Source organism: Sapajus apella, unplaced genomic scaffold (genome assembly GCF_009761245.1).
Source record: "Sapajus apella isolate SASKATOON/1434 unplaced genomic scaffold, GSC_monkey_1.0 scaffold1, whole genome shotgun sequence".
In the NCBI taxonomy this organism is placed as follows: Eukaryota; Metazoa; Chordata; class Mammalia; order Primates; family Cebidae; genus Sapajus; species Sapajus apella.
The window spans coordinates 64342932-64356115 of record NW_022436941.1 but is presented as its reverse complement, the minus strand read 5'-3'; the positions used below and the strand labels follow the sequence as shown (position 1 = coordinate 64356115).

Sequence of the window (13184 nt, the reverse complement as noted above, 5' to 3'; positions counted from 1 at the left end):
AGGTTCAAGCGATTCTTCTGCCTCAGCCTCCCAAGTAGCTGGGACTATAGGCGCATGGCACCATGCCAGGCTAATTTTTTTGTATTTTTTTATAGATAGGGTTTCACCATGTTGGCCAGGCTGGTCTTGATTCTCCTGCCTCAGCCTCCCTAGCTGGGACTACAGGCATGTGCCACCATGCCCAGCTTGTGATTCACCTGCCTTGGCTTCCCAAAGTGCTAGGATTATAGGTGTAAGCCATTGCGCCTGGCCAGTGTCTTATTTCTAAGTCAAAACTCCCCCACACAAATTTCTCTTAGCCATGTGCTAGATATTTTTCAACCTCTTTGTGTCAGTAATTGATGAATAATTGATTTCAATGTATTTTCCTCCAGTAATTGTTGAATAACTGATTTCAACGTATTTTTCCCCAAAGTTAGAGCTCTTGAAAGGTAGAAATTCAAATCTTCTAGGATGCTAAAGATGACCACTTGTCTGTCTCAATACCTCCTTTGGCTACAGACAGCTGTCCAGAGCATGGCACCTTCTGATGGCCTGCCAAGGGAACTTTAAGACCTAAAACTTATTCTGCCTCTTCTTTCCTCTTATGTAAGTGGCTAGGAGTTGGGGAGAAGAGGAAGACAAGCAAATCAGAATCATCTCAGGAACGTTATAAAACTATACCTGCCTTTATGCCAGATCCACACCACAGCATGGAAGAAGTTCATAGTGTTTTTTTGGGCAGGGGAGGGGGAAAAACCTCTGCACAGGTGAGTCTGATAAGCTTGGCTTGCATCCATACTCCACCCTTATGTGAGAAATATGATTTCTAGAATACAAGTTTAACAACAGGAGGCTAAGGAGTTAGAGCCACAGTGTGTTTCATCTGAAACTCTAGTTTAAAAAAAAAAAATTTAGAGACAGGGTCTCGTTCGTTGCCTAGGCTGGAGTGTAGTGGTACAATCATAATTTGTAGTAACCTTGAACTCTTGGGCTCAAGTGATCCTCCTGCCTCAGCCTCCTGAGTAGCTGGGACTACAAATTCATGGCATCACACCTAATTTTCTACTTTTTTATAAAGATAGGGTCTCACTATGTTGCCCAGCCTGTTCTCAACCTTCTGGCCTCAGGCAAACTTTTCACCCAGCCTCCCAAAGTACTGGGATTATAGGTATAAGCCACCATATCCAGGCTCTTACCATATTAATAGCTTGATCAATTTCACTTCAGGCAAATTCTTACACAAATCTTCCATCCCCATTCAACACTATCCTCTTGGCACTTCTCTAATAGAAGCTCACAGATTCTAGGAAAAACTATTTCTATCTCCATTCCAATTACGAATTAGAAATTAAAACTCAATCAAGATGTAGTCACTATAGAGCAGTGTTAGTGATATATTTGCATTCAGGAAAAAGGTTAGCTGAATTGAAAATATAAAATTAAATAAACATTAAAGTCCCATGCCTTTGAAAACACCCACTAGTGTTCTTCAAACTTAAAGTCTGTCATCAGTTCTTTCTCAAATTAAATCTACTTTTCCTATATAATTTTTGAAAAATATAAAAATGTTCTTTGTCTTAATTATCACTACTGTGATAGCACTTTTAGGTATTTTCATTACAATTTAATGTTCTAGTCACTTTGTATGTTAAATATTTTCTGTGACTTTGCCTAAATACCACACAGATTTTTTTTTCCCTCCATAGGAAACTATTTTATGAGTTCAAAATATTCAATTTACAAACAAGCTTTTGAGCCCTTTTCATAGGTGGGACCTATATAAACTGTACTAACCATTTCTTCTGATGCAGCAGTAGCTGCAGATCCTGCACCAAGAACAGAAACAGGAACGTGAACAGAAGATGCGGAAGCAGCCCTGGTAGCAGTCATCGAAGCAGCACAGGGAACGGCTTTTGCGCTGGCTCCTCCCACCGAAGCTTGTGGGGATGGCAGCAGTGGTGATGTAACTGGTAATGGGATCGGAGGAGCTGAAGGATCCAAATGAGCAGAATGTTCTTTTCCTTGAACACCGGGACCATATTCTTCATTTTTATTATTTGTGGAGTCTATCCCTATAAATCACAAATTAATTCCATTCAAATTATTCCAGGTTAGGGCTACTATTATCCTCCAAACAATGAAAATACATACTGGATAAAGTTTGGTCCTAACAAAAATTTAGATATTTCTTTATAGTACATTAGATACAATGTTTAGTTAATACAGTTTGTCAGTATTAACTGGTTAATGTCAGCACTAACCACTAAAAACTTCAGACTACTTCCTTCCACATGTTAGTACATACACTGTACTCACCGTTTCATTCTTTTATATAAAAGATGAAAATAAATTACGTACTCAGCTGGGACTCTAGCTAACACAACTGTCACAAAAATATGGTCACAGTGAGCCTAGAGATCTAGGTCCTTTTGTATTAGTTCATACAAACATCCTGATAAAAGGCCAAAATGGCCTGGAATAGACCTTTAGAACCACTTTCTGATATCACTGTACTCCCTCATGTTCATGAATTGTGCCTATCCTAAAAATTTGTTTTTGTTCTTGAGTTGTCAGAAAACAAAAACAAATCAATAAAACTAAAATCTTTACTTTTTACATTGTAAAAGAAATGGGTTCTTGCAGATAAATTATATAAATCATAAATCAAGAGCATATTTGTGCACTAACTGATTTGTAGTGACACCCTAATTAGTAACCTTCCTTCAAAACTGAACCTTAATCTTGATCTAAGGAGCCAATAATGTCAAATTCCAGAGGCAAGTACAAAGGGTTTCTTCCAATTTTAGATGTTTTCTCTCTAGAATTACAATTTGGTTAGTTTCTGCTTAAGACTGTATCTGTGTGGTACCAAACAGCATGGTGAGGGTTTAGAAATTCAGTCAATGAGCTGTTTCAGAACATCTGAACAGAGGGCATTATGTAAGTCCTATGTTTAAACGGTTTTCTATGCAGTTTTCTTTCCATCCAGAGATTTGGACTTCTGCATAAGTCTTTACCTTAGACTATCTGTATAGAAAATTTGTAGAGTAATAGTTACCTTAAGAAGTTTAACAATGATTACAGTGCCTACCTAGATCCTCTGAACTGAACTCCTCTGATGAAAGGGACTAATTCAATATAAAATATATTGCAGCACTGTTTACAATAGCAAAGACCTGGAACCAACCCAAATGCCCATTGATGACAGACTGGACAGGGAAAATGTGGCACATATACACCATGGAATATTATGCAGCCATCAAAAACGATGAGTTCGTGTCCTTTGTAGGGGCATGGATGAACCTGGAAACCATCATTCTCAGCAAACTGACACAAGAGCAGAAAATCAAACACCGCATGTTCTCACTCATAGGTGGGTGTTGAACAATGAGAACACATGGACACAGAGAGGGGAGCACTACACACTGGGGTCTGTTGGGGGGAAACAGGGGAGGGACAGCAGGCCATGGGGAGTTGGGGAGAGATAGCATGGGGAGAAATGCCAGATATAGGTGATAGGGAGGAAGGCAGCAAATCACACTGCCATGTGTGTACCTATGCAACAATCTTGCATGTTCTTCACATGTACCCCAAAACCTAAAATGAAATAAAGAAAAAAAAGAATTGCAAAAAAAAAAGAAATACTTTCAACTTGAAAACAAAACAGACATTGAGTTTTGACATGTTTTGATAGAGATTCTGAGTGTCTATCTTTAGATGGTGGCAGACATTAAGAGATGTAGAAACAGTACGAAGGTCAGGTCTGGCCATGGGATATTTTGGAAGAGAAGCAGGTGACCAACTCTTGCTATTATGGGCTGATTTATGCAGTTCCTCTTTATCAGATAACTCAAGTTTAATAATTAATCTCATTTTAGCTGGGGTAAATTTTTTAGTTGTCAAGTATTTTTTTTTACTGTGCCTAAAATTGCTTTTAAAATTGGCAGACATCATTTTAAGGACATTTTTATTGTCATGTTCTAACTTCTTCATTAAAAACCTCTAATTTATGGTAAGATTTACGATGCTGCACAACATGAGAGGCACTACAAATTACAGACATCAAAGAATAGGGACAAATCAAAAACCAAATATTTAGTTTGCTTTAACAAGACAGGTGCATTAGGAACTTTGCATTATTAAAAACTGCATTATAAAAAACAATTGTTTTAATAGAAGTGGGCCAGAATTAATTTTTTTCTTATGAGAATTTAAAAAAATAGGTGTCATTAAAATGTCATAAAACCTAAATGTCACAAAGGAGATCTGCCGAATTATACTGAACTTTTGCTTTTGGTAGCTCTATCAACATTATTGCTAATGCACGTTTTACTATTCTTGTCATCTTTCTCATCATTTTAAAAGTAACAGGAACAAAACAAATCATGTTGTGTAATTAGCAGAAGGCATTTTCTTCAAATCCTGTTATGGATATCGGCCTTAGGAGACACAGCTGTATTTCAATTTAAATTTTAAGATGGTAAATTTATTAAGGTAGGAAACACTCTCCTAAGTCAATTCAAAATCTTCTTAAGTAGGTTATAAGAAACAGGTTTCTTGTAATTTAATGTAAGAAGTTCTAATAAGAATTTGTCACTTTACTTGGGAAACCTATTATTTCTTCCAAGTAAACAATTAAATTTCTCAATTTGCAACATACAACTTGCTAATACTTAGAACTGAAACAAACTATTCTATCATTGAAGGTGGTGAGTTGGTTTTCAACATTGATACTCAAATAAATTACCATTTACTGAAGAAATCAAGTACTCATCTAGGCATTAGCAAGATAAACTATTCAGCCTTGAGATTCCATGATTTAAATTAAATATGGACCACACAGCACAACCACTTCATATAGAAAGCAATTTACCTAAACTTACTACTATCCACACAACATGCATGCTTTAAATAATAAATGTTTGTTGATGTTTTAAAATAAGGGCATCACAAGCACAAGAAGTTATTCATTGGATTGAAATCATGTTAATAATTTACAAAATCTTGAGAGGTTGACTTGAATTAAAACTACGATAATTATATCATGACTATCATCTTACATGTTAAAGTGGATTTTGTCTTTCAAAGTGCTTTCAGATGTTTTACTGCATCCCACAAGAAGCCCCTAGGAAGCAGGTAAGGAAGGTTTATGTTACCTCCTTTGCTCAGAGAAGAAATCTAAGGCCCAGTGAAGAAAATTGGCCCCTTGGTAAATTGGTGGTAAAGGATTCTAGTTATGGGCTTTTCTGTGCCATGCTGACAAAACTACTACATAAACCACTCCTATGTCAGGCAATATGTGGATTAAAAAATAAAATAAAATTACTTCTATAGATAGGCCTATATTTATGTTTGCTGCAATGAGTTTGAGGCCTCCCTTCAACCCAAAGACTAGGAATTTTAAAAATAAGAAACCATGACTAGATAACAAATATTACCAAAATAGTCCAAGAAATTTGGCTACTTAGGAAAAGACAAAATTAGAAATTTTGTACTTAAAAAGACATTACAATTCTTAGTTAAAAGAGCCTTAAAATCATGTTACACATTAAAATATTACTTTAACATTTAGCTTAAATACTTAGGAGTGACAGTTTATTTGATCAGCCCTAAGATACCATAAGTAAACATGACTGAGCTGATTTTCATGGCAGATTTAAGGCTGGATATGACACCATGGAACTAAGAATATCAGCACCTGGATGCAACATATTTACTTCAGATTATTAGTACTGCAGACCATACCAGTCAACAAAATCTCCTCAAATCATTTCTCGAAAGTAGGCAGAGAATCTTCAATGAAATACTAACCTGTATCATTTCTGTTCTGAAATATAGTCATGGCTTCAAGATTTAATGCACATACACCCCTCATGAAAGCTTTTTTCATGGAATCTTCAAAGTGCTCTTTTTCATGCTGCATTCTTTGAATCTCAGCTTTTGCATTTTCCAAAGCTCCGGATAACTACAATAAAAATTTTAAAAAACAAAACAACTTGAGATACAAGGAAGAATACTGTCAAAAAAATAGATACATACTCTGAGATTATTCGCATGTGAAATATTAAAAAGTCTGCCACTTACCTCTTCTGCTATGTTCAATCTATTTTAAAAGGTATATCCTTGCTGTACTTTATTCAGTTATAGCCAAAAAAAAAAAAAAAAAAAAACAGAAAGGATAAAAAAAAAAAGCTACACCTTACCTCTATTATCTCCATCAACAAACTGCTTTCATTCCTAACCTTAAAATCAAGGCTCAAACAAGGGGAATTTTATCTAGACCCATTGAAGATTGCTGATGTATTTTCATTTTACAAAAAGATATGCTATTTTTTACCATAAAACTTTTATGTAGGATGTTAAACAAAATACATTACGAGCCACAGATAGCCCTCTCAGAAAAAAAATTACTACATGCCTGCAATATTAACAATTTTTATAAAGTAAATGTTACCTTCTATATTTGAAATGCAGAGTGAGCCTAGACACAACTTTACCCTAGGCCAAACCTCAGGGGACTACATTTTTTTGCATGTCATTTTGAATTGCAGGAAGCTATTTGTATTATGGAATTTATTTTTAATCTTAAGAATCTAATGGTATAATGATGAGCTATTTTTTTTCATTTTAATATTTAACTTCAAGAGGCCTATTGCATTCTTTAGAATTGTTTTTATTTCATTTGGGTTCCAAGTGTTTTCCCTTGAAAACAGTGTTAATTTTATTATTAAAAGCCAATGGGAAAAAATAATTTCAATTTCTATTTTTTTTTTTTTTTTTTTGTTGAGACAGAGTTTCACTCTCATCACCCAGGCTGGAGTGCAATGGTGCAATCTTGGTTTACTAGAACTTCTGCCTCTCAGATTCAAATGATTCTCCTGCCTCAGTCTCCCAAGTAGCTGGGATTATAGGCATTACCACACCCAGCTAATTTTGTATTTTTAATAGAGATGGTGTATCACCATGTTGACCAGGCTGGTCTCGAATTCCTGACCTCAGGTGACCCACCCACCTTGACCTCAGGTGAGCCACTGCACCCAGCCAATAATTTCAATTTCTATACAACTATTTATATTAATCTTGTAAGAATATACAATAAACATTAATGCAAGAATAAACATTTTAATATTTCTGTTTTCATTCTTGATTAAAGATCAAAAGATTAAAGATCACTTAATTAATAGTGAGTCTACCCATCTTTTTATTCTATTAGAAGAAAGTGAAAATCCAAAAAAAGATGCTTACCATAGCAAATTTGGCTTCATAATCATTGGAAATCTGGACACAAACTTCTTCAGCTCTTGCTTGACAAGCTCTCTCTACCACATCTTTCCACTGCTTTTGGACTATGGAATGCCAGCCTTTCCAGACTTTCTTAAGTAAAGCTCTCCGGTAGTACTGGTCAGCTAGCTTGCCTTCATAAACCTAAATAAAAGTAAAAGATAACTTCAAAACACAGTGGACTGCTGAATATAAGTGTACACATATACATTATTTAATCCTGTACTATTTAATCCTGTACTATTCTCATCTTGCACGTAGGAGAACAGGCTTAAAGAGGTTAAGAAACCTATACAGGTCACACAATGAGGATGAGTAAGGCCAGACCTGCCTGACTCCAGAGACTGAGCTCTTATCCATTATATCATTGTTTTACACAACTAATCAAGTTAGGGAAAAAAAAATGAAACCAAATGAAAGAAAATGAGCATATCAGCACTTGCCATCTTAGTTATGAATTTAGCAGGACCAGGAGAATGGCAGAGTGACTAGAAGGCAGGAAAAGTTGGTGGCTGTGGCTTCAGATGACACTGCTTTCTCTTCAGCTTGATGGCCACCACAAGCAAGATTAATTTATAAACCTTGCCATCATATATGGTGCCAATCCAAATAAGAATATATGCTATTTTTTTCATCAATGAGTTTAAATTCCTTTTAACAAGTAGTTCCAATTCTCAATTTCTTAAGTTTGAAAAACTATCCAAAAAGTGATGTAGCCTCAACTATTCTGGCTAACATTTAAAAATAAATATATATTCTCATTATTTTACTTGACAAGTTTCAGAATAGAGTATATTCATTTTCACCAGTTTACGTAATGTGGATTTAATCTATTGGGATTAATTAAAAAAAATGAAAAAACCAGAAAGTATTCTTAAAGGAAAAATCTTATTTCAGGATAAAGTAGGTTGAGCATCCCTAATCCAAAAATCTGAAACTTTTTGAATTCCAGCATGACGCCACAAGTGAAAAATTCCTCAAAGAAGTATTTAACACAAACTTCGTTTCATGGATAAAATTATTAAAAATATTGTATACAATTACCTTAGGCTATGTGTATAAGGTGAAATATGAAACATAAATGAATTTTGTGTATAAGGTGTGATATGAAAAATAATCTAAAATCCAAAATTCTCCTGGTGCCAAACATTTTAGATAAGGGATACACAACCTGTACTAGCTTTTTCCTTAAATACTAATCTCTTGGAATCTAAATACACAGAGATTACTCCATAGCTCACATGAATATACATGGAAAACATATATATATTCATCTCCTATACTTATGTGTCTCTAAACTCTGTCTTCTTGTCGGACATAGATATACTCTCATACTTTTCCACTTTTGATACAATTTATTGGTCTCTTTCAGTTCACTATTTACTGATATACCAAAACTCAGCTCTTAATTAAAAGATGTCCAAGTTTAATTGATATACTACAAGCTAAAGATAACTCTTAAAATGTTACACAGGTATGGCTTTCTCTGATTCTCACTCTATAATGAACATTTATACTGTGATTTAATGTTTAAATATAGTAAAGCCTCTGTATTCAGGCATTTAAAAAGTAGAAACAATACAGGAAGCATTTGATATGTTAAAGACTGTAATTCTTTCTCCACATAACCATAACTGAGGGCCCATTTATTAAAAGGGTTCTATTACCAGGGCATTCACAATTTAGGAACAATCCCTATTAACCTACTATGAAGCAGCAAATGATATATCCATTGTAATATATATTATATGTCTGTAAAATCTAAAATGTATTTTTTCAAACCGCATCAAAATCAAATTTCTTTGAAATGAGAGGAATATTAAATCACAAATTCATTTTGACTTATTAGAAAACAACTATAATTAGTGATCCTGAACACTTTTGAATTCAGAAGTCTAACATCCATCAGTGGTCTTCTGCTTTTACACTTACGTCCTGTCTGGCTCTGACATGGCCAATTCGCCAGTGAAAGAAGGTTCTCATCAATTCTATCTTTTCCTTTTGCTTGCCTATGGCATGAGACAAGCTAGAAATCACCTGTAAACAGCAATTAACCCAATTATTGTGATATTACAATAACAGTAATTGGTAAAGTGATTTTTTCATATATCAAAAAATGGTAGAGAGGATAGCTATGGATTACTACAATATTCATAAGTTAACCTCATAATTATCTTTAAAAATATGATAAAACTTTCTCACATGAATACACCAGATATTAACTAATGAAAGGGAACAAAAGAAAGAAAGCTTCATTATGTGTATATCTTGGTAATCACCAATAAAAAGTTTATGTATATACAAATTAGATACTGACATTCAATTCAGGTAAAACAATTATACATTTGAAATTTCTGCTATATACACCATGTCTTTATTCACTAGAGTTGAGGGCAGGGGCCTGAATATTTAGATATTTAAATATCTTTCCAGTCCCTACTACTACCTTGGATATAGAAGTTCCTCAAAAACTGTTCAATGATTTTCTGGATTAAACCTTTAAAAGCAAATAATAATGATATTATTTGCTTATTAGTTATATGTTATACATCTATAACTAACATGTTATACATATAACTTATTAATAACATGACATGTTATATATCATGTTATTAATAGTTACATGTTGACTCACTTCTTCAGTGATATTATTCTTGTTCTTAAAAAACAATTTAGAAGGCTTTAAAATCCTAATATTCTCTCTTATAAAGAACTGAATAACTGAAATACATTTCTAAAAATAGTCACATTGAAAAGAGATTTTGTAAATTGGGCATATTTACCAAGAGATATTTATACCTGTTCTTTAAATAATTTCCAAAGAGGAAAAGGGCATACATTCTAAGATACTGAAAATATTCCATGTATTAAGCTGAATGGTAGTACTTGTCTATCCACTTTATTCATTCTCATAAACTGAACACAGTATCTATATTCTTTGTGATATTTTAAAATTAAAATATTAAGTTAAAAACTGTAGAACAGAATATTGAGTATAACAAAGAAAATGACATTAAAATCCATTGTTTCAAAAAAATAAAATTATATAAAATGTTCAATTTTATATGAAATCAAGATATATTTAAAAAAATTATAATCTTTAATTCATGAAAACACTTAAGTGCTGCTTCTGCAGACAAGCGGCTGAGGTGTCTGCCCAAGTCCTCCTCCGATGACCACCACCACCCTCCTATCTGTAAGTGGATGCCCTTCTAGACATCCATTTATATAGCAGGACACAGACCTTTGCCTATCTGCTTTGTTCCAGGTACTGTGTCAGGAGGCAAAAAATTAACACCGACTTGAATCTTATCCTCAAATTCTTATGAAGCTAATGGAAAGTGAAATAAAAAGTTTTCTGTGTTTATCAATAAAATGAAGAAAGCCTTCGTTAATGAAAACACACCCATCACAGATAGAATTTGAGATGGTTGTAGCCAGTCATGGTGGTATGCACCTGTAGTCCCTGGAAGGGGCTAGGACAGGAGGATCACTTTAGCCCAGGAGTTTGAGGTTGCAGTGAGCTATGATTATGCCTATGAATAGCCACTGCTCTCCAGTCTGGGCAACATAGTAAGACTCTGTTTCAAAAAGAGAAAGAAAAAAAAATGTATGAGATGCTTAAAATGACCCCTAAAAGGATGGTTTAAAATGTAGATAATGCTGGTTCCCCGATGGTCTCTTAAGGTCAGTTTTAAGAAAGGAAAGATCTAGTTTTTTTTTTTTTTTTTTTTTGAGATGGAGTCTTGCTCTGTTGCCTAGGCTGGAGTGCAGTGGCACAATGTTGGTTCACTGTAACCTCCGCCTCCCATGTTCAAGCAATTCTCCTGTCTCAGCCTCCTAAATACCTGGGACTACAGGCACACACCACCACACCCGGCTAATTTTTGTATTTTTAGTAGAGAGGGGGTTTCACCATGTTGGCCAGGATGATCTCGATCTCCTGACCTTGTGATCCACCCACCTCGGCCTCCCAAAGTGCTGGGATTACAGGTGTGAGCCACCGCACCCAGCCAAGGAAGAAAAGATCTAAGGATGATTAGAAAGAAAAATTTAGTGTGTTTACATTTAGCATATGCTCTTTTTAAAACAATTGTTTTAAATTGACAAATCACAGTTTTATACATTTATGGGTTACAAGGTGATGTTTTAATATAGTTTACAAAGCAAACACTCTTAAAACATCAAGAACATTGAAGTCAATGGTGAGGGTAAAATGACATTATGCTAGTATGTTTAATAGGAAGAATAAACCCAATGGCTATGAATTTTTCTATCAGTTTCTTATAGAAACTGTATCTTGTATGAGCTAAATAATCATTTCTTGGAATTTATTATTTAGCAAGAGATTTAGTGAATCTCAGTTAAAAAGAAATATAAAAAGGAAGACCTCATCTTTTCTCCCAATGGAGATTTCAAAGGTTTTTTGCAGCTCCTTCAAGTCACTGATCTGATTATACAGTTGTTTCACATGTGCTGCGTGTTTTTCTTTCTCTTTTTTCATTTCCATTCGGTGCCAGTCAATAAAATTAAGTCTCCATTTACTTAGTTCAGATATGATGTTTGTCTGAAAAATATTGTGACAAAATTCATTAATATAACTTCTTAAAACTAACTGAAATTAAGAAACATTAAAAAAATCAGCACAAGCAATCAACACAAAAGCCATAAAACAATCAGAACACTCTAATAAAAAACATATGTAAGTTCAACAGTCACAGGTCTTTGCACTTTACATTCATACTACAGAAGCTAATTTTTCCCTATTTTGAGTAATTTTGTGTGAAATCTTGTTGTCATTTTAAAAAGGTTCCAGGCCTCATTTACTGTGTTCCTTTGTTTATTCAAGGATTAAATGTCCATATGAAGATGGATCAGGAATAAAGGGAAACACAGAACTACAGCATAGGCTAAGCCATACTGACCGTGAAGTTATTTAGATACAGGTGATAGTGGAAACCACGGGAGTTGATATTTTTTCCCAAGCCGTTTATCACAGATTATTATCTGTTATAATAGACTAAGTTCTTTTACCCTACTGACTGGCGTAAATAAAAAGACCAAATAATCATTTGTTATTAAAAAAAAAAAAACAAACAACATATTAACTAAACTATAACAATTTAAATGGCTGGTGGTATAATAAATACTCCAACTGACTTACACTATTATAAGAATGTAACCTGTTCCAAGGTGAAAATGGTAAGAACGATGCTGAAGAATTATTTCTAGAATTTAAGGTTCCAAATGAGAGAAAAATATAAATGCCACAGAACTCATATGGCTATAATTTTTCTGCATTATGTGAATATGCAACTTAGTTTTCTCAAATTATATGTTTCAGAAAAACGGTCATTTTCTCCAGTTTTTTAATAATAGCAAAAAACAAAACAAAACAAAACAAAACAAAACACTTGCCATTTCTGCAATACTTTGTTTTACTTAAAAACCAGTACTATCAAAATAAAAATCAACTTTTATAGATTTATCACTTATATATCATGGTTGCTGTAAGAGTAGCTATAAAACGAATATCCATTACAAAAATTGGATCTTTTGTTTAACATAAAAGGAGACATTGCCATTATTCACAACTATGATATGGTAAAGGCTCAGTATGTGTGTAACAGACAGGCTGAGCCATTCAAAGCATCTTCGAAATTCAGTGGAGCATGTAGAACTGTTGCAGCAACCACTTAAAACCTGGCAACTCAAAGTACAGTTTCTGAACCAGTAGCATCACCTGGGAGCCTGATAGAAATGGGAACACATGGACACAGGGAGGGGAACATCACACACTGGGGCCTGTCAGAGGGTGGGGGGAAAAGGGAGGGAGAGCATTAGGATGAATACCTAATGCATGTGGGGCTTAAAACCTAGATGATGGGTTGATAGGTGCAGCAAACCACCATGGCACATGT

General features: G+C 34.3%; 1 protein-coding gene across 4 annotated transcripts in view; it reads right to left on the bottom strand.

Annotated features, from left to right (window-relative positions):
- The window catches only part of POC5 (POC5 centriolar protein), a 39246-nt gene that overhangs the window by 8815 nt on the left and 17247 nt on the right, over positions 1–13184 (bottom strand). For all 4 annotated transcript variants that reach the window (XM_032278027.1, XM_032278019.1, XM_032278033.1 and 1 more), the window contains 5 exons: positions 11654–11830; positions 9196–9300; positions 7228–7407; positions 5794–5947; positions 1777–2054 (listed from right to left, as the gene is read on the bottom strand). In XM_032278027.1, coding sequence (XP_032133918.1) covers positions 1777–2054; positions 5794–5947; positions 7228–7407; positions 9196–9300; positions 11654–11830 — 894 coding nt within the window. The remainder of the gene's footprint in view (positions 1–1776; positions 2055–5793; positions 5948–7227; positions 7408–9195; positions 9301–11653; positions 11831–13184) is intronic.